The sequence below is a fragment of the Phyllobates terribilis genome, unplaced genomic scaffold (assembly GCF_046119375.1).
Source record: "Phyllobates terribilis strain yellow unplaced genomic scaffold, ASM4611937v1 Scaffold_5__5_contigs__length_657084704, whole genome shotgun sequence".
In the NCBI taxonomy this organism is placed as follows: Eukaryota; Metazoa; Chordata; class Amphibia; order Anura; family Dendrobatidae; genus Phyllobates; species Phyllobates terribilis.
In genome coordinates this window covers 451,629,030-451,655,991 of record NW_027362765.1, presented here as the reverse complement: position 1 = coordinate 451,655,991, position 26,962 = coordinate 451,629,030, and the positions used below count along the sequence as shown (strand labels likewise).

The window sequence follows — 26,962 nt, the reverse complement described above, 5'->3', positions numbered from 1 at the left end:
GACTATGTGGGGCCCATTACACTGTATGGAGGACTATGTGGGGCCCATTACACTGTATGGAGGACTATGTGGGGCCCATTACACTGTATGGAGGACTATGTGGGGCCCATTACACTGTATGGAGGACTATGTGGGGCCCATTACACTGTATGGAGGACTATGTGGGCCCATTACACTGTATGGAGCAGTGTATGGGGCCCACTATGCTGTATGGAGGAATGTGGGGCCCATTATACTGTACGGAGGACTATGTGAGGCCCATTATACTGCATGGAGCAGTGTATGGGGCCCATTATACTGTATGGAGGACTATGCGGTGCCCATTATACTGTACACAGGACTATGCGGTGCCCATTACACTGTACGGAGGACTATGTGGGGCCCATTATACTGTATGGAAGACTATGTGGGGCCAGTGGCCAAAAAAAGTTTGTTCAGGTAAAACAGCACCTGTGTTGTCCTGAAGCACCTTCTACCTTAAAAATAATGCCGGTACGCCACCTTCGGAAAGATGATGGGAGCACATACCCTAAGGATATGTGCACACAGGGTGTTTTTGCTGAGCTTCTGGAACAGAATATTATGTGCACACGACGTCTGCTAGATGCCGGAGCTTTCGCTCATAAAGACAATTCTGGGCTTCTCCTGGATCAGCCGGTGGATTTGCCGTCGTTCCTGCGGCGGCTCACACACTGCCGGCTCTTTGGTGTATATTCTATTAAGAGAGCGGGCGGCAGTTTCCAAACCCTGAAGCTGTTAACTTAAAAGACGTAAGAAGACTGAACGTCGGCACATCAAGTCGTAACTTCAGAGATGTGCATAGGTTTTAAAAGATTTTTGAAAGGTTTTCAGGTGGTTTTCGAGTCAGAAACTTCATGAAAAAAAACATTTTGTGTACACTACAGGCCTAACTCGAGGGGAAACAAGTTTTTGAGGAGTGCTGGGAGAGTTTCTGTTTCCGCTTCTAAAATTCCTAAGAAACCTCTATAGTCACATTCCCTAAGGCTATGTGCACACAGTTTGTTGAGAATATTTTACAGTACAGACTGAGCTGTGAGAGGAAACTCCAAATTCCTCAGTTTCTGCTCCAAAAGTTCAGCAAAAAAAAAATCTTCGGCGTGCACAAAGCTGAAGGCGGGAAGCAGTTCCCTGACACACTGCGCAGCCGCAGACGCTCTTGCTCCTGGCTCTTTTTCTAACCAACACTATGTCCCCTCCCACGCCAGAGACAGGAACGTAGCACGTGATCAGCGCTACTATTGGCTGCGGCGCTAGCCAATGACTGAAGAAAGGTGCCGGAGCCTGACGTAATAACGTTCGTGATTGGCAGACTCAGCAGCCAATGGTATTGGTCGCTCAGTAAAGGACCACTGACTACTCTACAGCAACAAGCTGTGGACGCTGCTCCAGAGACTTCTCCCGGGAGCGGGCTGAGCACGGGGCGGCGCCGCCCACACCGGAGACTGACGTCACTTTAAGTCCGAGAAGTCCGTGTTTCTGCCCGCTGCTGAGTGGAGGGTATGGAGGAGATGCGGCCTAGCGGCGGCCCCGCGTCCCAGCCCTTCCCGACTCTCTTCCCTCCTGGACTTCATGCTATCTATGGAGAGTGCCGGAGACTGTACCCGGAGCAGCTCAATCCCCTGCAGGTCACCGCCATCGTCAAGTACTGGTGAGTCCTGGCCGTGTGCGGAGTCTGAGGCTGCTGGTACTTGTAGTGCACACAGGGGGTCTCATTCCTGGAGATTGGGTCACGTGATGTCCGGCCTTACTCTGTTCTCCTCATTGGTGCTGCTGACCATAGAAGTCTATGGAGATGAGAATCTGGTGTGTGGGTTTGAGCCCCCTGTATGGAGAGGATAATACCCCTTTTATAACTTGCCTGCCCCTGTATGCGGTCATATAGAGCTGGCTTTGATGGGATGGTGAATGCGGCTTATTCACAAGTGTATAGGGAAGGTCCCTCTCCATTATTTGGTTGCCACCACAAGCAGGCTGCTAGGTCCCCTCCTTTTTCTAGTCCTCACTAGGATGGGTGGTCTGGTCTCCCCACTTAGAGCCTAATCAGAGCTGGCAAGTACTTTGTTTTGTATTATCTGGACTCCACCATTAAAGATGAAATGGGAGACAGACCCCCCCCCTCCCCATTTCCACTAATAGATAATTCACCTGTCCCCATTTAAGTCTCCCACCACCCATTAATTTAGAGATATTTAGGCTATGTGCCCACGATCAGGCTATAGCAGTGCTTTGGACGCAGAGTATTTTCACTGCGTCCAATCCAATCATGCAGGTAAATCCGCATGTGTTCATTGAACACATTCAGAGTTACCGCATCCTATCCGCTGTATTGTGGAAATTTCTGTTGTGGAGACTCAGCGTCTCCACAACAGAAATTGACATGCTGTGACTCGTAAAGCCGCACCGCCGGTGAGTTTACACGGCGTCAAATAGAAGCACTGTGGGCATGGGATTTCTATAAATCCCATCCACTGTGCTTCTAATGTACAACGCAGCGGTTTGGACTCAGCAGAGGTGAGAGACGTCGAAAACGCTGCTACTCCGGATCGTGGGAAAAGAAAATAGTCTCTGAATGCAAATCGGACATCACTCGGTCCAATAAGACGCTGTTACGTGGAGATTCTCCAAGGCTACTCAATACGACGGCATTCACAGCCGGGTAAATCCGAGTCATGTTATTTAGTCTCGGCCCATAGTGTTAGATGTGTGAATTAGACGCCACAAGCTGTCACATTTCCTGGGTCCTACAGCTGGGCCAATCGCTGGAAAAATAAGTACGTTATGACAGAATAGTGAAGACTGCAGTGGTCTTGTGATATCATTTCAATGTTAGCTTTGGAAAAACACGGCACAGAGATCTGGGGAATGAGGCCAGGCTAGAAAAAAAGGTATACTCTTTTTGATGAGATATTAAAAGGGGTGGGGGCAGTAAACGACCCCTTTAAACTGTCGGCATTGGGTCCTTTACCTCTATGTAGTTGAATTATTGTATGAAATGTCTGCTGCAGATCTAGTATTCAGCATATTCTTCTGTAGGTCTCCTCGCTATATACCTTTACGCCCTCGCTGTATACACCAAGCACATCAGTGAGCATTTGGTTCATTACTCACTACCTGGGGGTTGTCCTCTTGGTATCTGAGACGCCTGGTGAGAATTTTGCCCCAGGATAACTCTCATTATTCAGAGACGTGAGCCCATCAGGTGAAATCTGAGCTTTTCCTTATTGCCGTTGTTGGGGACAAACTTTCCCCATGTCCACTTATTTTGTGCTTAAAGGAACAATGAATTGATCATACAGACTGGTTACTGCCAATATCATCTGCAGATTTGTATAGAAATCTAACAAGAGGCTCTGTGCACTGGATAAAGTAATAATTGGGGACATGGGGGTCTTCATGAGAAACACTATTCAAAATCTCCAGCCTGTAATGGTTGATAACAACAGGGAAAACCAGTTTACTCAGCAGTAAGAAAAATACAAGGTAAGATATTGGCTTCCACTATAAACACATGTTCAGGTACTTGCCTTGCTTGCCTCTTACAATTATTAATATAGCACCTTTTGATAGCAGAAGTGGAGAAATGTGCTCTAAATATACATTTCTGAAATAGTCAGTATTTGTACATGTAAAGTGTATGGGAACAAGTCAAGTACCAACTACTAATTAAAATCACATCAAAGACCCTCCCCCTCTGGCTATGACTGTATACTGCACAATAACAGCACCACATGAGGACTGACTGTACTCCCTGGGGTGCAGGTACCACCTGTTGGGTTGTTCAGATGAAACACTGTAGGCTGTCTTCACACGCAGCTTTTTTTTTTTACGGAAATAAGAAGTTGCATTTTTCAGTGCCAGCGAAAGCTGAGATTTCAGAAATCCCATGTACATGCTCCTTTTTTTTTTTTTTTTTTTTTTTTTATTTCCCTGACTGAATTTGAGCACTGAATCGTTTTTTAAATTTGCGGCATGTTAAAGGGAACCTGTCATGTAAAATGACTCTATTAACCTGCAAGTATAGGGTTAATAGCATTCTGACACCATGTAGCATTGGCACTGAGAGCCCCACTGCCGGAGGAAATTAACTTTTTTTCCCCTCTGGCACCGGTCTGGTTTCAGTAATAAGTGCTTTGCCGCCACAGCTTCAGTCACCGCTCTGTGTGTAGGGAGCGGTGACTGTAACTGCTTTCCCTGCACTGACTGACTGCAGCTCAGCATTAGGGCCGGCCGTCAGTCAGTGCTGGGGGGGCACAGTTGCCGCTGCTCTATATACACTGAGCAGTGACTGAAACTGTGCCAGCACCACCGCTAGGTCTGAAAGAGTGAGCAATGCAGTCGCCGCAGTGTCAGAACGCTTAATTTGCTGATTAACTGCAGGTTAATAGTATTATTTTATGACATGATCCCTTTAATTCTTTAAGCATTTTTGCACCCTTAGAAAGCAATAAGAGTACAAAAACGCAGCAAACAGGTAGACACATCCTCATGTAATCCGCAGCTAAAAAAAATGCCCTCCTTGAAAGGCAGAGAAAAATTGATGAAAGGTTGCAAGGCAGGGTAGTCCTGATGGTGGATAAGCAGCCCCAATCAAGTTTCAAAGAAATTCATGCTGTCCTGCAGGCCCAGGGTGCATCAGTGTCAGTGCGACTTATCTGTCGACATTTAAATGAAATGCTATGGCAGGAGACCTAGGAGAACACTACTGCTGGCACAGACATAAAGAAGCTAGACTGCAGTTTGCCAAAATGTACGTTAGTAAGCCAAAATCCTTCTGGGAAAGCATCTCGTGGACAGATTAGACCAAAATAGAGCTTTTTGGTAAAGCACATCATTCTACTGTTTGCCGAAAATGGAATGAGGCCTACAAAGAAAAAACACAGTACCTACAGTCACATATGGTGGAGGTTCAAAGATGTTTTGGGGTTGTTTTGCTGCTTCTGGCCCTGGGTGCCTTGACACACTGCAAGGCATCATAAAATCTGAAGATTACAAAAAGTATTTTGGGTTGCAATGTAGTGTCCAGTGTCAGAAAGCTGGGTTTGTGTCATGGTTCTTCCAGCAGGAAAATTACCCCAAACATACTTCAAGATGCTCCCAGAAATGGATGGAAACAAAGCGCTGAAGAGTTCTGAAGTGGCAGCAATCAGTCCGGGTCTAAGTCCCATTGAACACCTGTGGAGAGATCTTTAAAATTGCTGTTGGGAGAAGGCGCCTTCAAATATGAGAGACCTGGAGCCATTTACAAAATAGTGGTCCAAAATTCTAGTTGAGTAAGAAGCTTGTTGATGGTTACAGGAAACGATTGGTTACACACCCTTTAGAATAAATATTAAGTTGAGGGGTTGAGGGTTCAAACAATTTTGGCAGACCTTATTCTGGGGTTTTGTGTGAAATTATGTCCAATTTGCCTTTTTTTTTCCCTCTTGTGTTCCAATACACACAAATTAAATGGACATGTGTAATTGCAATAATTTTCTGGAACAATTTCATGGGTGCCAACACTCTTAGCCATGACTATCATTACTGGAGCTACATTTTAATAACTTTTTTTTTTTAGCACATGTCGATGGTTGTCGCAGCCATTTGAGACCTGATCTTATGATTTTGTCGAGCAGTTAGTAAGTTTCAGTAGATGTCTTCTGTGCTAGTGATCAAAAACCAAGTTCAGTCAATAATTTTCATTTGTTGTGATCAATTATTTTGCTTGTATTGTGCCATCATATTTTGCAGTGCCTTGCAGACATTATCATCACTGTCCCCATGGGGGCTCACAATCTAAATTCCTTATCAGGTGTACTCTCACAAACATGGGGAGAACATACAAACTCCTTGCTTGATGTTGTCCTTGGTGGGATTTGAACCCAGGACCCCAGCGCTGCAAAGCAACAGTGCTAACCACTGAGCCACCGTGCTGCCATACATATTTATTAACAGGAACCTGTCAGAATGGTGTTAATGCTGAAACTAGTAGTATGACTAGATCCTAGTATCACAATATAAAATTATGGCTGTTTTCATTGTAATCGGGTGTACAAGTGCTGAGAAATGAAGCTTTGCTGCCTGGAATTGCACAGGGGGTGTCTATTTAGTCCCAATTGCATAATCGTGACCCCCTACACTTGTCCAGGCTAATTTACACCTGATTTCAAAGCTTCATTTCTCAGATCATCTGATTAATACAAGACGCGTATACTTTTTCTTGTCATACCAGGCCCTATACAACCATAGCATTAGTTTTAGTGGTAAAATCGACTTGACAGGTTCTCTTTTAAATCCTTCCTAAATCTTTGCATCCAGGCAAAAGAGCACCTGATCAAATGTGACCAGTCTGAAAACTTTTCATCGGGTGCAATCATCGGTTTGTGTTTAACAGTCGTTAAGGCTGATTGTGTAGCTCCTCGCTTGCATATTATTGCATTAGATTAATGTGTATATTTGCTTTGCTGAGTAACATGTGTAATTAAACATGATGGGGCTCAAGTGTTGGAGAACCTCCAGTCTTCATAATGAATGTTGTAGTCAAGCATGGAGCTTTCTTACATGGCTACGTAGCAACAGGCCCTGTGTGGGCTCATTCACACACCCGTGCAAATAGGTTTGAGATCAGACTGTAACACGTGGACTGGCAGCGGCTCTCCCGGCCCGAGTGTGAACGCTTCATAGAAATATACGAAGCCCTAAAAGTGACTAGTTTGGTGCCTCCATCTTATGTAAGCCAGCATGATTACTTGTATACTTTCCGGTCTAGTTTTGTTTTGTATATTCGGCTTTTGCACTCAGCAGATTTTCCAGCAACGTGTGGAAAGGTTTATAAAATCCCATCAACATTCTGCAACTTTCACTGTTTGCAATCCCAAGGCTGAGAGTTAAGGAAAGCCGACAACAATTTGCTACCAGCAAATAAGTTGTGTACATGTACCAGCATGAAGTACGGTTCTTTCCTTACTAGAAACTATGGGGGGGGAATTCATCAAGCACTTTTCAGCAGAAAACTGGTTATAAAAGTCACAAAATTATTCTGCAATATATATTTGCACAAAAAAAGAGGCAGAGACGTGGCCTGAAAGAATCATAATTTACACATCAAATTATAGCCTATGTGTACGCCAATCTGCAACTGGAGCACATTTGTGGTTCTGAAAGATGCATCAAATTCATTAAGGAGCATGCATCTATCCAGAGACACTAGGGTATAAAATGCCAGTATTTGTGAATTTCCCCCTATGTGTTGATCTGAAACGCCACTGTGTTTAAAGAAGCTGGGTAGGGAGCCTTAGAGGTGTCCACTGGATGGTCTCCATGCAGGTTCTCACCACTGGACTTGCCTTGACTGAGAGCTTTTGTCAAACAAAAATTTGGAGAGCCCTCCTAATGAAGCCAACCCGAGCAGCAAACTGTTCTCCCTTTGCAAATTTTTATTTTGAGCAAACAAAACTGTCTTATCTGAAATGTCACAAGTAAAGAGTAGTTCTTGGATCCTGACAGCCCTGTTCTTACAATCAGGTTCCTGTTTGAAGGATCAGACTGCCCAGCAACCGCATCGCCTGACCTGAGCTAACTGCCTCATATATGGCCTACAAAGCCGTAAGGAGACCCCTGTGGTCAGGCCTGGTGTTCTGATCTAAGCCCAGATAGATAGATATTTGCTTTTTAAAAACTTCTGCTATTGTTTCTTCAAATAGGATTACCTTATTTAAGTGCCCTTTTTTTTTTATTCCTACTTTGCAGGTTGGGTGGACCTGATCCACTGGACTATGTCAGCATGTACCGTAATCTGGGCAATCCCACCCTTAATGTTCCTGAGCACTGGCATTATGTCAGTTTTGGACTAAGCGATTTGTATGGAGACAACAGAGTACATGAGTAAGTGATTAATGTTACTGATGGATTTTCTTCTTGCATTACTATAGGTGTGTGTGTATAATTATATAGAAAATATCAAAAGGCAATGGTACTCACCAGCCAAGGTTTCAAGAAAAAATGCACACCAGGACACGGCCGGCCCCCTTTTGTTAGAAGGAGGTAACACAGGTGCAGAATGCTAATGAACAATCGCCCTCACCCACTCTCACTGGAGGGGCGAGTGCCCATCACTAAAACTGCACACAGATGAAACTTGCAGTAGGGTGCAATTCACACACTCGCGGCACCGTGCCTAGTCAGCATCCTATTACACGCCCCTACTATTCGACTAGGCGGGATGCCCGGCACCCTATCCGTGCATCGCAGAGTTGTGAAGCCCCAACTCGCAAGGTCACCATTACTGGGCCTGGCCGTGCCCTGGCAGATAAAAAAAAAAGTGCAAGAAATATCATATGAGGTATTAGTTGATATTTTGGCCAAAATACGTAAGCTCGCAACCCATCGTCAAGGGTCCTCACGGTTTTGCGAGTCCCTACTCTAACATTAAAAACAGACAGCATAGCCAGAACAATAGACAGAATTTTTAGAAAATAGCGAAAGGCAATGGTACTCACCAGCCAAGGTTTCAAGAAAAAATGCACACCAGGACACGGCCGGCCCCCTTTTTTTGGGGCTTCACAACTCTGCGATGCACGGATAGGGTGCCGGCCATCCCGCCTAGTCGAATAGTAGGGGCGTGTAATAGGATGCTGACTAGGCACGGTGCCGCGAGTGTGTGAATTGCACCCTACTGCAAGTTTCATCTGTGTGCAGTTTTAGTGCTGGGCAGTCGCCCCTCCAGTGAGAGTGGGTGAGGGCGATTGTTCATCAGTATTCTGCACCGGTGTTACCTCCTTCTAACAAAAGGGGGCTGGCCGTGTCCTGGTGTGCATTTTTTCTTGAAATCTTGGCTGGTGAGTACCATTGCCTTTTGCTATTTTCTAAAAAATTCTGTCTATTGTTCTGGCTATGCTGTCTGTTTTTAATGTATAATTATATATAATGTTTTTTGAGTAGGGACGAGCAGACCCATGGAAGTTCTGGTACCTGATCTAACTTTAGTCCAACGTTCGGTTTGGGTTCCCCAACTTTACTTGAATCTAAACCCAATCCCATTGAAGTCTATGGGGACCCGAACTTTGGAGCTGGAAAATTCTTTCTCTGAGCGGATCAGACTGTCTTTGTATTACATAGTTACACATTCATGAATGGCTTCTGCTTGCAGAGAAAATTTATGGCCACCTGCCGCTGATCAATGGGGGTTTTTTAGAAGATTTCTGACAATCACTGGGGTGGCTTCTGTTTTAAAAAGGATTTATTTGCGAGAGCCTCCAACTGCTTGTGGTCCATCCAGCAATTTAAGACACTATGCCAATGGGTATATAACTGACTTTTTAGAACATCAGCAGCGGCAGAGATGGAGCAGGGAGCCGGCTGTCAGTGATGGCTAAACTCCCCACGGAGAAGGCAGTAATGTATATACACATTTGACTAATGTCGGCTGAACCCACCAATTTGACAAGTTTTGCTAACAGTCTGAAGTGTATGGGGACCCAGACAATTGATTAGGAGCGATTGTTCTCCCCTCTATGTTCTCCAAAATACAGTAAAGGATGCTGACCTGTTATTCCCTACCTTTATAACTGTGTGACAGGCACTGTGCAGTCATCGTCATTATTTTTGATATGTGTTTCTCCATGGAGAATTTGTGGTGCAGGCCATACAGTTGCATCTTACAGGAACTTCTGCTAACTAAGATGATAATGTCTGTAAATTCAGGGTATAATTCTCTATAGGTTTATACTAGTGACAGACTAAATAAAAAACAAACAAACTGGAGTGCTACTTTAAGATTTATATGGTGCATAATTATGACTATCGTGTAGGCCAAAGGATTTTGCCTTGGGGGACAATTGCATAAGCTGGCCATAACAGTCTCCAAAAAAAAGCAGACTTAAACTGTGTATGTATATTTATTATTGGTTTATGCCTCCCAAGCAAAAAAAAAAAAAAAAACGATCCTCCAACATGTGTACAAAAATTAAGGCAGCACTCCCAAAATTGAAAATGTGAAAAATGTAATGGCCTTTAGGGATGGCAAAGTTTCCGTCCAATTGAGGACCTGTCTCAAGCGCTTGAGAAAGGTTCTCAAATAATACGAAACTTTGCCGTTACTATGGGCTATTAATTTTTTCAAATGTTCTATTTTTGGAGTGCTGCCTTCAGTCTTGTACATATGTAATATATTAGTATGTTTATGAGTGATTCAGGAACCTTTCAGCCAGCTCATTCGCCGCGGTCTGTATTCATACCGTGTTTCACAGACGTCTAAATGAGGCTTTATGTACACAAATATTAACTACTGTCCGTCACTTTCGAACAAAAAAAAAGCAGGTGTGAACAGGTGCACAGTAAGAGTAGCCATCTCCACATATAACCAACAAATAAAGCTGCACTCTGCAACGCTATAGCATGCAAACATGAAATACCCTACATGAAATTTGAACAGTATTAGGCTATGTTCACACATCATGGGTTTTTTAATGCAAATTTTCAGCTGCTTTTTAGAGTACCAGCAAAGTCTTAGATTCCGGAAATCTCATGCACACATGTTGTTGTTGGTTGGTTGTTTGTTTTATTTTTTTGAAAGATAAGAGCATGTCACTACTTTCAGTGTTATTTCAGCTCTTTCTCACCCATTTGAAGTAATGAGTGGTGAAAAAAGAAACGCACCAAAAATGCAGGTGTCAAGTTTTCAGCATTTTTTTTTTTTTGTGCATAAACCAGAATTAGATTTTCTTTTTTTTTTTTTCCTCCACTGAACTTTATGTACACTCATAACAGAGACAAAAGGACAGTGAAAAAAAACGCACCAAGAAAACAGCAACAAAAATCCTGAACAACCTATCATATCAGACCAGCCCTTTTGAAAACATCCTTGAAATTCTTCCTAAATGGCCAGCTTTAAAGAGAACCTGTCAGGACAAATACCACTGAAGTTAAGTAATATGGCTGTATAAGTTCTAGTACAGCAGTAAAAATGAAATGTGCCACATGCAAATTAGCTTGAAAGTGAATCTTGGGTGTGTCCATGCTTGTGGACATGCGCGCCCCCCCCCCCCCCCCCCCATTGGTCTACCAGATCAATTTAGTATGTGGCCTCAACTTGATATCTCAGTTTTAGTACTTCAGATTTCTACAGCTGGGTTATCTTTTATTTCTTGTGCTTGGACTTCTACAGCCATACCACTAGCTTCACCAGTAACCTCGTCTTGACAGATGCCCTTTAAACTGAAATGGAGACCTACTTGCTAAAAATCCAGACCCCCTATATCCTGGTAGTCTGATGGTGATTGTCACTGCCTTAGAACACACAGGAAAAATACACAACTATGTATGTGACATGGTCTCCAGGTTCCTGCAGATGTGGTTTTAGTATCCAGTTGTCCCAGAAGTTGCAACTGAGGCTCTGCCAGGACATGTGTATTGTGTGAGGCTCTGGAGGGAGCTGTATGTGGGGGGGCTGTCTTCGGGGTCTTTGTGAACAGCTTGAGGTCATACAAGTAGTGGGCTCTCCAGGAAACCTGGCACTTCTCTGCTGTCAGCCGCCACACAAAGCTTCAGTGTCTCCTTCATGCAAATGTGATAAAATATCCAGGAGACTTTACTCGTTGCCAAAATGCAAAACTAGGAAAATGACTTCTTTAGTCCCTTTATACAGTCCTTCTGGCTGGGACTAAATGATGACTACAGTGATTGTCACTCCTGCATTAGGGACTTTCATATGATTGTATGACTTTCTTGTCTTCACATAGACCTTATGGAAAGCTAGAGCAAGGACTGCCAATGATTTGTGTAATTAGCCCCTTTAAGACTATTGCATTGCACAGTATTTTGTGAAGCATGCAGTGAACTCCGCATCAATCGGGATTAATCGCGTTCACATGACAGCTAAGCTTTGTTACCTATGAAGACTGTCAGATCTCCTAAATTACAAGACTGGGCATTATGATGTATGAGGATGTGCAAAAAGGGCCAATGATGTTCTGTAGGTGTTTAGTATAATCCGAGGCTTGTCTTGTATTCGGTTATCTATTTGTCAGAACCCAGATTATAAATACCTGACATCATTTTTGGATTCCCCAATGTAAGATTGAATAACGCTTTCAGTAGAATAAATCCACTTGCCGTATATGAGCTGGTCTGCGTGGCTTCCTTTCTATGATGTACTCGATCGCGTTTTATACGTAAATGTTTAGACGTTCTGTTGATGGTGTCAGGAGGTGCCGGTCGGCCACCGTGTCTGCTATTGCATCAATGAGCCCTCCCTGCTAAATGAAGGCTTTATCAGAGTGCGGGAGGTCGACCTCCCCTGGAGAAATGCCTAACATATGGAAACCTTTTCCTTCAGTGTATTTGGTTTCAGATTTGAGATTTGTTTGCGCTAGTTAACACCATCAATAATGCTGCAGCGCTGGGGCCACCAACAGAGCGGGGATGGCTTTTTATTCAACAGCACGCTCACAGGATAAGGCAAATTCCCTGTACCTCTCCCCCTGGCAAAACATAACCTTGTCATGCGTTCATGAAAACCGTCTTTATATTTTAGACTATCCTAATTAGTGGCATGTGATGTAGAGTGTTATACCATGCTGTGACTTCTGCAGTGTCACTGGTCTAGAATTGGGGAGGATACAGCTGGTTGCAAAACTGCAGGCCTCTTGTAGCTGCCCGATGCCTCTGCGCCACGATCTCCATGGATTAGGATCGACAGTATTTACTTAGTTATTGTAGTATATGGTGGCCTATACAAGTGAACGGGCTTAGCTGAAATATCCGGATACTAGCGGTGCAGTTTCTGGAGGGGTTCGCAGAAGCCACCCCTCCCCCAATTTGCATATGATATGGCTGCACAGACAGGGAGTGCGAAGCTGCGGTGCAGACTTGTGCAGCATTTTAATGTATACCTGCTGCTTTAAAGAATTGGAATGCACATGTTGTATTGGTATTTATTATAGCGCCATTTATTCCATGGCTCTTTACACGTGAAAAGGGTTATACATAACAGAAAACAGGTACAATAATCTTGAGCAAAAACTAGTTACTGACTGGTACAAAAGGAGAGAGGATCCTGATCGCGAGGGCTCACAATCTATATTGCAAGCCATCATAATTATTTATTTTTTTATATTCCAGATACACAGGATCTGATGGACCGAGTGGTTTTGGCTTTGAGCTTTCCTTTAGGTTAAAAAGAGAACAGGAGGAATCCGCACCACCAACATGGCCAGCAGAGTTGATGCAGGGCCTTGCAAGATACGTCTTTCAGTCTGGTAAATATCAATTGTCCTCTGTTTTTGAATCATTTGTGAGAAAAGTGCAATACAAATGCTTGTTGTTGCTGTCAGTACATGTGCGTGTACACAGAGCTTTGTGAAGGTCAGAATGTTTTTTGGGTCATTTTCACATTAGTGCATTTTATTTTTTTATTGCTTTAATAAGGTGGTTGTGTGTGTGTTGTGTGGTCTCCTAGGCAAAGAGCCCGCAGAACTTATAAGCACTTTGCTTTAGAGCTTTCGAGCTGTGCTCTGCAGCTGGCTGTATCCTGCTAGCTTTTTTTTTTCTGAGCTTTCCCAAAGTTGCAATGGCAAAGTGGCCCTTGGGTCCAAACTGTCAAACTTTAGGAGTAACCTTTTAAAGGAAACTGGTCAGCAGGATTTAGCCCTATAAACTAAAGGCATGGCTGTAATATTGCTGTGATGCTGATTAATATGATACCTGATATGAAGGGATCCGCTCAGTGGTTGTTTCATACCCCCCCTTTAACTCCTCTCCCACCCCCACCAGCCTCCCTGTTTCTTGTGCTGGTCTCTGATTACTTTAAAATTCAGCTCCGCTGCCATCATTGTGTGGGCAGAGCGTGCGCAGTGTGAGTCTGTGTCCTGTGTGCAGGACTTCAATAAAATGGCACCGGAGGCGGCGCATGCGCTGATCGAGATCTCAGTTCAGAGCCGAAATCTTGATCTGCACATGTACCGTCTCTGGTGCCATTTTATTGAAGTCCTGCACACTGGACGCCGGCTCCCACTGCGTACCCTCCGCCCACACAATGATGGCGGTGCCGAATTTTAAAAAGAAGGCATGTCACTGAGTAATCAGTGACCTGCACAAGAAACAGAGGAGGCTGGTGAGGTGGGGGCAGGGGATGAGAAGAGGACCGTGCCCACACGTCCCACCCTGAAAGCACTGGAGCACAGAAGACATCATTTCATGAGAACTTTAAAAGGAAAGTATTAACCACTGAGCGGATCCCTTCACATCAGGTATCCTGTTATTCAGTTTATAGGGCTAAGTCCTGCTGACAGGTTTCCTTTAACTGCTTATTTGACACCTCCGCATGGTATACTCCTTTAAGGAGACCCTATTAATCTATCGTCTTCAGTAATGTGAGTGAAAAGCTTGCATTAAACTTGGATGTTGCTTTTTCTTATATTAACCCCTTAACAACCATGGGTCTTTCTGTTTTTGTGTTTTCATTTTTTGCTCCCCTTTTTCCCAGAGCCAGAACTCTCTTAATTTTCGTTCAATATGGCCGTGTGAGGTCTTATTTTTTGCGGGATGAGTTGTACTTTTAAACGCCATTACTGGTTTTACCATATCGTGTGTTGGAAAATGGGAAAAAAATTTCAAGTGCTGTGAAATTGCAAAAAAAAAAAACTCAATTCCACACTTGTTTTTTGGGTCCTTTTTTTACCATGTTCACTTAATGCTAAAACTGACCTGCCATTATTATTCTCCAGGTCATTACGAGTTCGTAGACACCAAACATGTATAGGTTCTTTTTTATTTAAGTGGTGAAAAATAAATCCAAAGGTTGCTTAAAAAAAAAAAAAAAAAAAAAAACATTTTCCAAGACCCGTAGCGTCTCCATTTTTCAGGATCTGGGGCCGGGTGAGGGCTTATTTTTTGCGCGCCGGGCTGACGTTTTTATTGATACTATTTTGGGGTAGATCTGATGTTTTGCATTTTATTGCAATGTTGCAGCGACCAAAAGGTAAATTTGGCGTTTAGAAATTTTTTTTTCTCGTTACGCCTTTTACCGATCGGATTAAATCTTCTTTTATATTGATATATCTGGTGATTCTGAAAGCGGCGATACCAAATGTCATTTTTTTTTTTTTAAATTTTATTTTGAATGGGGCGAAAGGGGGGTGATTTAAACTTTTTTTATTTTTTTTAATATTTTTAAACTTTTTTTTACACTTACTGCATGCTTCAATAGTCTCCATAGGAGACTAGAAGCTGCAGTTGTCTGATTGCTCCTACTTCATACAAGCGATGAGCAGATCGCTTGTATGCAGCAGAAATGCTCATGTGCTATGAGCGCCGACCACTAGGTGGCGCTCATAGCAATTGAGACATGACAACCACAGGGGTCTGCTGCAGACCCTGGGTTGTCATGCCCACCCATTGGTGACCCGTGATCACGTGACAGGGTTACCGATGGGCGGGGCTTAGGACGCGCTTCCCGGAAGCGCAAGTCAAATGCCGCTGTCAGAGATTGACAGCGGCATTTAACATGTTAACAGCCGCGGGTGGATCGCGACTCCACCCACGGCTGTTGCGGGCACATGTCGGTTATAAGAATCAGCTGACATGTGCGGGCTCAGCGCCGGAGCCCCCGCTGAACCGGCCTTTCCAACCAGGTGCGTACTATTACTGACCTGGTCGGAAAGGGGTTAAAGCTATGTGTACACTTTCAATATTTGGATGCAGAAATTTCTGCACCTCTTAGCAGGAAAAACCCAGCGAAAAATACTTGTTTTTGCATGTGTATTTTAGAAAGACCATTTTAAAAACTGCACCTCTCAAAGTGCTCCAAAACCACATTCAAGAAGTTTATTAACCCTTCAGGTGCTTCACAGGAATTAAAGCAATGTGGAAGGAAAAAATTTATATTTTACTTTTTCCCCACAAAAATGTTACTTAAATTCCAAAACTTCCATTTTCAGAAGGAGAAAATAGACAAAGTTTCTCCCTGAGTACGCCGATACCCCGTATGTGGGGGAAAACTGTTTGGGTGCACAGTAGAGTTCGGAAAGGAAGGGATGCAATTTTGGCTGAAATAGGTTGCCGACGCCATGTTACCTTTTGAAGAGCTTCTGACATACCAAAACATCAGAAGCCCCCCACAAGTGACCCTATTTTGTAAACTACACCTCGAGAAATTAATATAGGGGTGTATGAAGTATTTTTAACCCTCAGGCAAATCACAGAATTGTATAACTTTTAAGCTGAAGAGATGAAATATTACCATTTTTTTTCCACTAAAAATGTTGCTTTGGCCCCAAGTTTCTAATTTTCCAAAGGGTAATAGGAGAAAATGAACAGTACGATTCATTACGCCAATACCCCATAAGTGGTCGATAACTACTTTTGAGGCACCGTGCAAATCTCAGAAGGGAAGGTGCACCATATATGGAGTACAGACTTTGCGGTTATGATTGTGGGTGCCATGTCGCATTCACATTGCTAGAGGCCCTAAAGTGCCAGAACAGCAGAACACCCCCCTCCCCCTATAAGTGACCCCATTTTACAAACTACATCTCAATTCATCTAGGGGTGCAGTGATCATGTTGACACCAGAGTTGTCTCATAATTTTATACCATTCAGTGGTGAAGAAAAAAAAAATTTTTAGCCCCAGATTTTACATTTTCAGTAGGGAAAAGGGGTAAAAGTGACACCAAAATGTCCCACAACTTCTGCTGAACGTAGCAATGCCCCATATGTGGCTGTACAGTACTGCTTAGTCACACAGCGAGACTCTGATGGAAGGAGCGCTATTTGACTCTTGGAGAACAAATTTTCATAGAATAGTTTGCAGACTCCATATACAGAGCTCCTAAGTGCCAGAAGAGCAGAATCCCCCCTCAAGTGAACCCATTTTGAAAATTTCACCCCTCTAGAAATTTATCTACTAGTGTAGTGATGATTTTGACTCCATGGGTTGTTTCCAGAAACGAGCAGCAATGGATGGCTCCTTCCATTTCAAGTCATCCAAATCTGAATGGTTTTTTGTTTTTGTTTTTTGTTTGTTTTTTTTGATCTCTTAGGATATTTATCTTCTTTGGTGTTTTTTGATGTGCTACTTTAGTGAATAATAATAAAAAAAAAGTTTTTAATTTTTAATCTTCATTAGTTTAGAAATCTATAAAAATATCAAACTAAAGTTTTCTGAAAACATGAATTTTGGGGGCTTGTATGACTTGACATTTGTTATATCTTGGGCTAGAATTAAGATAAATAGATGGGAGAGGCATCGTTTTGTTCAGAATTGTACAGGCTTTAATTAGACATGTCACAAGACTGTTTGATATTTTGATGGGCGATTTTTGGAAAAACTGTTATAAATTTTTCAAAAGCATGTGTTACCTGTGTTCTTGGCAAGAATTTTCTTTTTTGCTTTCTACTTGGATATTTTATCTTTACATGGTTCTTTTTAAGATCTATGGAGAAGCCGTAAAGAAAGGCCAGTTGTTTGGAACACCCTGCGTTTTGGGGACTAGGGGGAGATTTACCCAAAATGTGTATCTTGGCACCTACATGTTTTGTGACTAGTAAGTAGCAGCAGCAGATCAGTGGTGTGGGCGGGGTTATACAAAACTCAGCATTCAGAGAACTGCTAGATCTACAGCACATAAAATCAGTGTATTATTAAAAATACAACACTCAGCCCAGTATGAGATTCATTGCTGGAATGGGGGTCTCTGCCCCTATATTATGCTGCTCTCAGATGGGGTAGTAAAAACCCAATGACATATTTTCTTTTAAACAGGTGGATAATCATGGATATTCCGGTTGTGACCTATATATTTTATTGTAGTCTTGTTTGTTTCTTTTAGTAACATGTATTACATTTCAGTGATAACTGGATACAACATGATATATGAATACACTGTATTGTCTCTTTAGAAAACACCTTCTGCAGTGGAGATCATGTATCATGGCACAGTCCGCTGGACAACAGCGAGTCTCGAATTCAGCACATGCTTCTAACGGAGGACCCTCAGATGCGCCCAGTGCAGACACCATTTGGCTTTGTGTCCTTTCTACAGGTGAGCTGTCATACCAATGTTCACTGAGAGTATTGAAGGCGGCAGGATCTTATTTTGGGGATCTGACTGCTAGTAAAGCCTGGAATGAATAATGACGAGCAGTGGATTTTTGCATAAGAATGTATGACTATTATATACAGTGGCTTGTGAAAGTCTCCCCCTTTTTAGCTTTTTAGTTATTTTATTACATTACGACCTGTGTTTTTAAATATTTTTGTATTCTGGTTTGTGTGATGCATCAGCATTAAATAGTTAAAGTTGGGGAAGTGAGAAAAAATATAGACTTAAATTTATGGGATCAAATAACTGAAAATTGGCATGTGCACATGTATTCACCCCTTTTGCTATGAAGCCCCTAAACCATTCTGGTGCATGCTATTCCCTTCATAAGTCACATGCTTAGATTGCACACAGGTAGACTTCCTTTCACTAAGCGTCACATTGTCTGTCAGCGCTAGAAGTCCATAAAAAATCCATCCATTGACTCAATGATTAAGACCCACTGCTTTGCGTCAAAACGCGTATGTTTTTAATGTCTGGACTGTGACATAATCGATTTTTATACTGTTTGAAGCTATGAAATAAATGAAGAATGGAATTTTTATGGACTCATAGCACTGAACTTACTCCTTTCTAAGGAAAGCAAAGTTCTTTCTAAATGAGTTAGGGAATTGCCTATAGGACTGATTTAAGTCAGAAAAAACCAAGACATTAGGGATATATTGGCAATCTTTATTCAAGAAATTTTATACAAATGCATAATGGTACAATAACAAAAAATGGCAGAAAAGGAGAAGCACAACTAAAAACAGGGTAAGGTGGTATATAACCCTATGAGAGACGTAGATCCCTTTACTAAGCTCCCAGCAATGAGCAATACTAAGGGAAATCCTGAAAACATGGCCTGTTGGTGGGCCTTGAGGACTGGAGTTGGCGAACCCGGCACTAGAGGGTGTAAAGGTTCATTTGTGTTCACTTGTCTATCACAGGATATGCGAGCTCAGAATCTGATTAGCAGCAATAAAAAAAAAAGTGCATGGTGCAAAAAATCAGATATGAAGTGCAATTGGTATGAGATGATAGTCCTCTATTGCACCAATCAGTACAGCATGATACGATCAAAAAGGCAACAGGTGCTGTCTTGCAAAAGGTCCATGCCATGTGTAAATGGTACAATGTAAAGTCAATTTCAGGGTAATAAGCAATGATCAGCATATGTTACCTTGTGTCGTGATGTGAGCGTGGGTGGGAATGCACAGATGCCTCGATGCGCGTTTCGCCCAGACCGGCTTCCTCAGGAGGCGTGGGTTGTATTAAAAGGTTGGCACCTTTTTTAAATATGTGATTTGTAAGACAGCAAATCAGCACGCCACTTGCGATGATACCAAGCCCTTGTGATGAGACGAGGCCGCACACGATGGACAAGAAAACGTCATCACCTCCATAACCATGGCGATGCGGGGGCATGAGCAAGGGGTGCGTATAGGCTGTCGGGACTGGAGCGCTGGGCTGATAATGATGCAAGTATAACCTGATGATGGGGGAAGGCTGTGCCGTCAGAGTGGCGAGCTCGCAATGCCTCAGCAGCGTGCCCAGCCACATCAACCAGGCAAAAGATCCCAGGATCTAGATGATGCATGGAAAACTAGCACCAAAAGGAAAGAGGACTACAGATCAACAAATATGTCAATAAAACAAATCCAAACATAGAATTAAATCAAATAGTAAACAGTGTCACTATGACATCCTGTTGACTTCTATCAAGATAATGGAGTTCATCTATTCTTTAGGCCAGCTAGGTATTTAAAGATAATGGTCCTCATTTATACTTAAAGCACCCGTCTCACATAGCGAGATCGCTGCTGTGTCACGGTTTTGGTGACTCACCAGCGATGTCGCTATGTGTGACACTTTGCAACGATCAGGCCCCAGCTGTGAGGTCGCTGATCGCTGCAAAGTGTCCTGGACCATTTTTTGGTCGTTGCTGTCCCGCTGGTCAGCACACATCGCTGTGTGACCAGCGGGAGCAGCGATCAGGCTGGTAACTATGGTAAACATCGGGTTACTAGGGGCACACGCGCACTTAGTAACCCGCTGTTTATCATGGTTACCAGCCTGCTCCTGCTTCAGCAGGCTGGTAACCAGGAGCAGGACATCGTGGAAAGATTCTTTCCACGATGTCGCTGCTCCCCTGATCGTTGGTGAGCCTGCCTGTTTGACATCTCACCAGCGACCACATAGCGACGCAGCAACGATCCCTGACAGGTCGTATCGTTGTCGGGATCGTTGCAGCGTCGCTAAGTGTGACGGGGCCTTAAGACGTGCTTGAATGTATAAAGACGTGAGGTATGGAAGATGATCCTATAAGGAAGATTGTCCAAAAAGGCCCACTCGGCGGTCGCCGAACGGCATAAGGATTGCAATGCCTATAACTGAAGGGGTGCAGGGAAAAATCAAAATATTAATATACAATACCCTTTAAATACATTGCGCTTTCTTTTAATGGTGGGACTCTTATTCGTTTTTTAAGAAAATTCTTGAAACTGTTTCTTTTAACCATTTAGGGACTACTGTATCCAACAGGATATTCCAGTGTTTCTTTCTGCAGTAATTCCTTTCATATTACCCACTTTGATGCCTATATGGCAGTGAAACCCTTTTGGATTACTGTTAAGAATTTCATAAAAATGCTTAGGTATAGTTTTGAATAGGTGGGGATCAGAACAAGTAATTGCATTTTTGATGTCCCTGATATGTTCCTGTATGTGAGCTTGGTCTGATCGTCATCTCTATGTAAATTAATTCACACTGGCAGCTGATATAGTAAATGACTGCTTCTGTCTTGCAAGTGATATGATGGACTATTTTATACTTTTTATCTTTGCTAATTGCTTACACACATTTATAAGGCTTGTTTTGAGTTTGACATGTGGGAGACTTATGTATGGAGGAAGATGCTATGGTTAGATGAGACCAAATGTAACTTTTTGGCCACCAAAGTAAACGCTATTTGGCACCAAACCAACACTGCTCATCACCCCAAGAACACCATCCCTAAATGAAATGTGGTGGCAGCATCATGCTATGGGGATGTTTTTGGGCAGCGGGGACAGGGAAAATGGTCGGAGTTAAGGGGAAGATGGATGGTGCAAAATACTCTATTCTTGAGCAAAACCTGTTTGACAGTGATTTGAAACTAGGACGGAGGGTCCCCTTCCAGCAAGACACTGACCCAAAGCAATACTCAAGTGGTTTAAGGGGACACGTGTAAATGTTTTGGAGTGGCCTAGTCAAAGCCCAGACCTTAATCCAATTGAGAATCTGTGGTTAGACTTGAAGATTGCTTTCGCCAGAGGAAACCATCTAACTTGAAGGAGCTGGAGCAGTTTTGCCTTGGGGAATGGGCAAAAATCCCAGTGGCTAGATGTGGAAAGCTCATAGAGGCTTATCCGAAGCTACTTGCAACGATTTGTTCCACAACAGGAGGCTCTATGAAGTACTGACTTTAGGGGGGGTAAATAGTTATGCCCACTGAAGTTTTCAGTTATTTTGTTTGCTTCTCAATAAAAATAAAACCAAATGATCACAGTTTTAAGCATGTTCTTTACATGAACTGATGCAAACCCTCAAAAAAAAAAAAAAAAAAAAAAAAAACAGAAAAAACAATGACATTCCAGGTTGAGGTAGCAAAACACGAAAAATGCCAAGGTGGTGAATACTTTCACAAGCTGCCTTCAGGGTCCTTTTTTTGGGTGGGTGGGGGAGGGTGTTGGGGTTGGATAGGGGGTAAGCATCAACATAACTAGTTTGTGGTAGTTGCCCATAGCACTGTGCATTTGCTGGATTGATTTGGAAGATTTATCAATAGTATATGGAGTGTCAGTTCTGATGCAGTTGAAATATCCATAATGTGACCTATAATAACATGCATTGGTTTCTCTGGTAGATAGTTGGTGTTTGCACTGAAGAGCTACATGCAGCCCAGCAGTGGAATGGACAAGGAATCCTAGAACTTCTCCGCACCGTGCCAGTGTGAGTAGTGTCGCCCCTTTATATTTTTTTTCTCCTTTCCATATCTCTATATACAAATGTATAACTTCCTGTGCCGCTAGTTGAGCTATTCATGGAGAATAATTAGCCCTTTTATTTTTGTGTTAGGATGTTTAATATTGGAATCCAAGGGGTAACATTTCTCCTTGCGGAGAGTGACATGTTAAGCATGTCAAGGTGAGGAGACTTTTAAACAGCAATGCTCCTCTGGGAAATATGAAAATTGCCTCTTCAAAGATGAAGAGGACCAGAACTCTAGTGCCACCTACAGAAAGTAGCAATCCTAAAAGTCAATATCTGCTCTCGCCTTATCACATGACTTAGGATAAAAGCCAGAAACAGAATCTCAATTTGCAGACACTGTTTCGGGGTACTGCCCCTCGTCAGGGCAAAGTTGTGAGGTCTGGTTTGGCTGGGTGAGAGGCGTCTGACCGGGATCCAAGGGGGTAAAGTTTCTCCTTGCGGAGAGTGAGGTGTTTAATATTGTAATATTTCTCTCTTCAGAGCCGGCGGACCATGGTTAATTACAGATATGCGAAGAGGGGAGACTATCTTTGAGATTGATCCTCATTTGCAAGTATGTCTACATGATGAGACCAAGAAAAGGGACTTGATAAGTATCAAGAGATTGAGAAATGCTATTAGTTGTAGCAACCAGTCGTTTAATTTGTAAATTCTTAGAACTGTATATATTATATGTACAGCGTCCCTGCTGTGCCTAAATATGTATAGCTCTGTCCAAAAAGTGACAGTAGGCACTGTGGGTCCATTCACACACACTTTTTTTTGTTGTTTTTTTACTTTTTAAATATTTTTATTGTTTTTAACAACATTAATATGAAAACGGAACATTCCAATTATGTTCAATAATGACAATAAAAAAAGTTGACGTTGTTAAAAACATTAGACTATAATAAGCTTGATTAGGTATTACTATAAGTTCTTACATGAACCAAATAATTGTGTGTGAGCTGGAGGAATGTAAAGAAGAAAGGAGGGTGGAAAGAGGAATAATAGGAAGGAAAAGGAGGTGGTGGGGCGGGGAGACAAAAAACAAACCAACAAACAAACCACGACTTATTGAAGCCAGCACTTCAGAGGAGACCACATCTACAACGACATTCTATTTGGAGTATTATTTTCTGACCAGCAGATTGCCATGTCATTCCCCTCACTGAATAATATCCAACATGCCCATTGGTGATTGCATATGATAATCTCCTCAAAGCTTTCAATCATGTTTCTATTTTCGTAATCTTATTAACCTCTTCCACCCATTCACCCAAAGTGGGAGTTTTTGTGGATTTCCAGTAACATGGAACAATTGACTTCATAGCTGTTAAAGTGCCTAAGGTGCTTATTGCCAATCCTCTGAAATTTGATTACAATATTCCTTCTCCCAAGCCCTCGTAAAGGGGGTAGAGGGTCATTGCAGGTGTCCCTTTTTGTGTTGCTTTGTATATACAAGTTAGACATTTAGTACAAGGACCTATCTGAGTGATTTAAGGTTAGCTCATCCTTTACACTAGCCAGAGATATGTGAGAATTTATAAATGATCTGGGCTGGCAGTAAAGGCCCCGTCACACATAACGAGATCGCTAGCGAGATCGTTATTACGTCGCGATTTTGGGATCGCTGGAGAGTCGTTTCGTGATCGCTGGGGAGCTGTCAAACATTCAGAACGTCCCAACGATTTTGACCGCCCCAGCGATCTAACTAACGATCTCGACGGTCTTTGGGACGCTTTCACACAGCAGCTATTTCAACGATTCACACCTTGATAGGGACTGTACTGTGTCACAAAGGCGTGCATAAAATTACTTTTCCACGCCCCACGCAGTCAGGAACAAGACCAGATGTACGGCCAGTCACAGCCGGAGAACGCTACAACGATCCGCAAAATCAGGACTCAGTCGAATGAACGGATATCAACAGCCCCGAGAATTCTGCCCGGATCTGCAATCCAGCACGAGGTCAGAAACAAAGTATGGAATTGCTATCCTGTTGCCTTCTTTATGCACGGCGGAAAATGAGAACGCTGTAGCGACCACCAATCGGGGACGAGGGGCGCGGAAAAGTCCAATTTATGAATGCCTACGTGTCTCAGTTCTGAATCGCTAACGAGTTCGTTGGTTAGGTGTCACATACAGCGATGCACACTGCCCAGCGGGAGCGCAACGACCCAGGAATGGTCCAGGAAGCTTTGTAACGATCAGCGATCTCACAGCAGGGGCCTGATCGTTGCTACCTGTCCGACATAACGAGATCGCTATTGCGTCACAAATACCATGACGTATCAACGATCTCTCTAGCAATCTCGTTATCTGTGATGGGGCCTTAAGCCATCCAGGATAGACTCTTACCTGGACAAGAGCCACCAAGTTCTGTAAAGGAAGGAAAAGAGCCTGATCCCATGAGAACATGTCTCAATCTAACCCCTGCGATTCTGACCCAGATTAGAAATCCGTCCGCATCTGGATTGTCAAACAAGGGTGTTAATGGACCCAACCTACGTGATATAGATGAGATTAAAACTTGCTCCCATGTTTGCAAAACATGGCGCCGACTGCTGCACGTGAGGAGTCTACTGATAAACGCTACATACAAGACTTGCAGTCAGAGATGGAAGATCTCAGATTAACCTCTGATCTATTGTCTTTCTTGCCCATAACAGACTGCATGTAGGATGCTGTAAATTGCTTACAATTCCCCTAGGATCAGGCCTTCACCCCTGCTGTAGATTTTTTTTTTTTCCATCCTAATTTGTACACAGAAAATCTGCAGCAGATTAGGCTCAGCAGAGTGGATAATGTTTTTAAAAATCGAAACCACATTCTGCAGATAATTTCCATGTTGTAATGGACCTGAAATGAAACTTTGCAGCTTGACGATCCTTTCTGCAATCACCTTGGATGTCGCCCTTTGCAACATGTGCATTTTTGCGTGGATTTAACTAATACAAAATATCCATCCCGCACACACTTTTACAATTACTGCTGGAAATAACCACTACAAAAATGGGGGAAAAAAAAACACTTTTAGACTAAAATTCCTGGAAAAAAAAAAAAACTAAAATGAAACCAGATACTGGTGTGAAGCTGACAAAAGACTTAAACTGATCTGGTTAATATACTGCAACGGAGACTCATGAAGCCATCCATAAGATGCACATGAATTCACATGAGCTTACTGATTCACAGGGTAAAGCTGGGGCCTGGCATGAGCAATAGAAGAGCACTGTCACGGTTGGGCTCCATGCACAGGGACTTGGTAGGAGGGGGCACCAGACATTTGGTAGGATTCTGAAGTATAAGAAATGTGACAGGCCGTACAAAAAACTGAATTACTAACTAAAATGCCTCCTAGGCCAAAAAACTGAATAACTAGCATCAACAAAGGTTGCATGGCAGCGGCTGCTGGGGGGGTACACTGCTGCCTAGCAGCCACATACTTGTCTTACAGCAATTAACATAATGCTGGTGCTTAATTTCAAGAGCTTATCTGATGCAAGTGGCCAGGACTATTGAGAAACATCTCTCTCCGTTTCCTAGTTAGATTATTTATTTGCAATGGATGTTATGTTTTTCCCTGGTGATTATCATTCCCATTGTTGCACTGTTGGATTAGGGAACAATGCAGGCAGTGCGTTGGCATGTTTGACACCTGGTTACGGTTAAAGGAGCCGCCCAGGATTTATTTTTTAAATGGGCTATGAACAAAACAATAAAATGGCTCTTCAAGCCCCTGCCACATCACAGCACCAGTGTTCCCTGCCAGTCCTGCAGTGATGATGATGTTATGTCCATCATTCACATGACTCTGTGATTTATTGGTCGCAGTAGTGATCTCTACATGTACTACAAGTGACCGCTGAACCATTCCAATTTTCTTTAACACCCCCCTCACATGATATCAATGAGCAGAATGTATTTGTGCCAAATTCTTTTCAAACTTCTCCTCCCCGTATAGTCTGCTGTGCCCCTGGAGATCCCGGTTTGTGTTAGTAGAGGGTGAGGCCGGTCAAGCAGGGGGTACAATGAGGCGATTCGTCTCCCCACTATTGCTGACTTGACCTTGCTGTCTCTATGATCTGAGTGTAGGGCTTGGCTGCTTATCACATCATATTACCAAAAAGTGTATATGTCCCATGCAATGTTTGCTGCAATGTGCTTCTTAAGAAGCGCTGCGGTGCTCATGGCGTCTTCTGTAGCTGTGCTTGCACAACTGGATTCTCTTATAAAGTTGTGTTTTTTGTCACATTCATTTTTAAGCAGGAGAGAGTTGATAAAGGAATTGAGACCGAAGGCTCCAACCTCAGCGGCGTCAGCGCCAAATGTGCTTGGGACGATTTAAGCCGCCCACCAGATGATGACGACAGCAGAAGTATTTGTATAGGAAACCAACCACGCAAGTTATCTGGCAAAGGTTTGCCTTGAGAGAAATGATTACTTTGACATATTTGCCCTATTGTTCATTACATTTACTGTCGGCCTATAAATCTGTGCTCCTGTAAATTTCAGATACAGAACAGATCAGGGAGGCATTGCGAAGAGGCCTAGAAATTAACAGTAAACCTATCCTACCTCCAATAAGCTCACAGAGACATAATGGCATGAACCACGACCGAGCGCCGTAAGTAGACAAGGGTGAACTGACCACTGCTCGGGGTGCTGCTACCAAACTCCATTCTGTGCTAAGGATACGTTCCCACGTTGCTTCTCCACTGCGGACCTCGCGCAGCAGATATTAATGTGAAGGTGAACTGATCATTTCACCCTTACATTACATGATGGTGAAATAAGCAAAGACCCTCGCATGACACCAACCCTACAAGAGCCATGGAAAATAGTTGAGTGATCCTCTTAAAAAGGA

The 26,962-nt window shown here is 43.0% G+C and overlaps 1 protein-coding gene across 2 annotated transcripts in view; it reads left to right on the top strand.

The window, feature by feature from the left end:
* The first annotated feature begins 1,322 nt into the window (after nt 1-1,322).
* The window catches only part of SUFU (SUFU negative regulator of hedgehog signaling), a 35,142-nt gene continuing 9,502 nt past the window's right edge, over nt 1,323-26,962 (top strand). Inside the window, exons 1-8 of one of the 2 annotated variants that reach the window (XM_073685327.1) lie at nt 1,323-1,669; nt 7,750-7,884; nt 13,120-13,256; nt 17,897-18,039; nt 21,986-22,071; nt 22,594-22,666; nt 26,365-26,515; nt 26,611-26,722. In XM_073685327.1, coding sequence (XP_073541428.1) covers nt 1,521-1,669; nt 7,750-7,884; nt 13,120-13,256; nt 17,897-18,039; nt 21,986-22,071; nt 22,594-22,666; nt 26,365-26,515; nt 26,611-26,722 — 986 coding nt within the window. In that variant the 5' untranslated portion in view covers nt 1,323-1,520. Of the gene's footprint in view, nt 1,670-7,749; nt 7,885-13,119; nt 13,257-17,896; nt 18,040-21,985; nt 22,072-22,593; nt 22,667-26,361; nt 26,516-26,610; nt 26,723-26,962 lie in introns of both variants that reach the window. The other variant, XM_073685325.1, reaches the window with a different exon arrangement.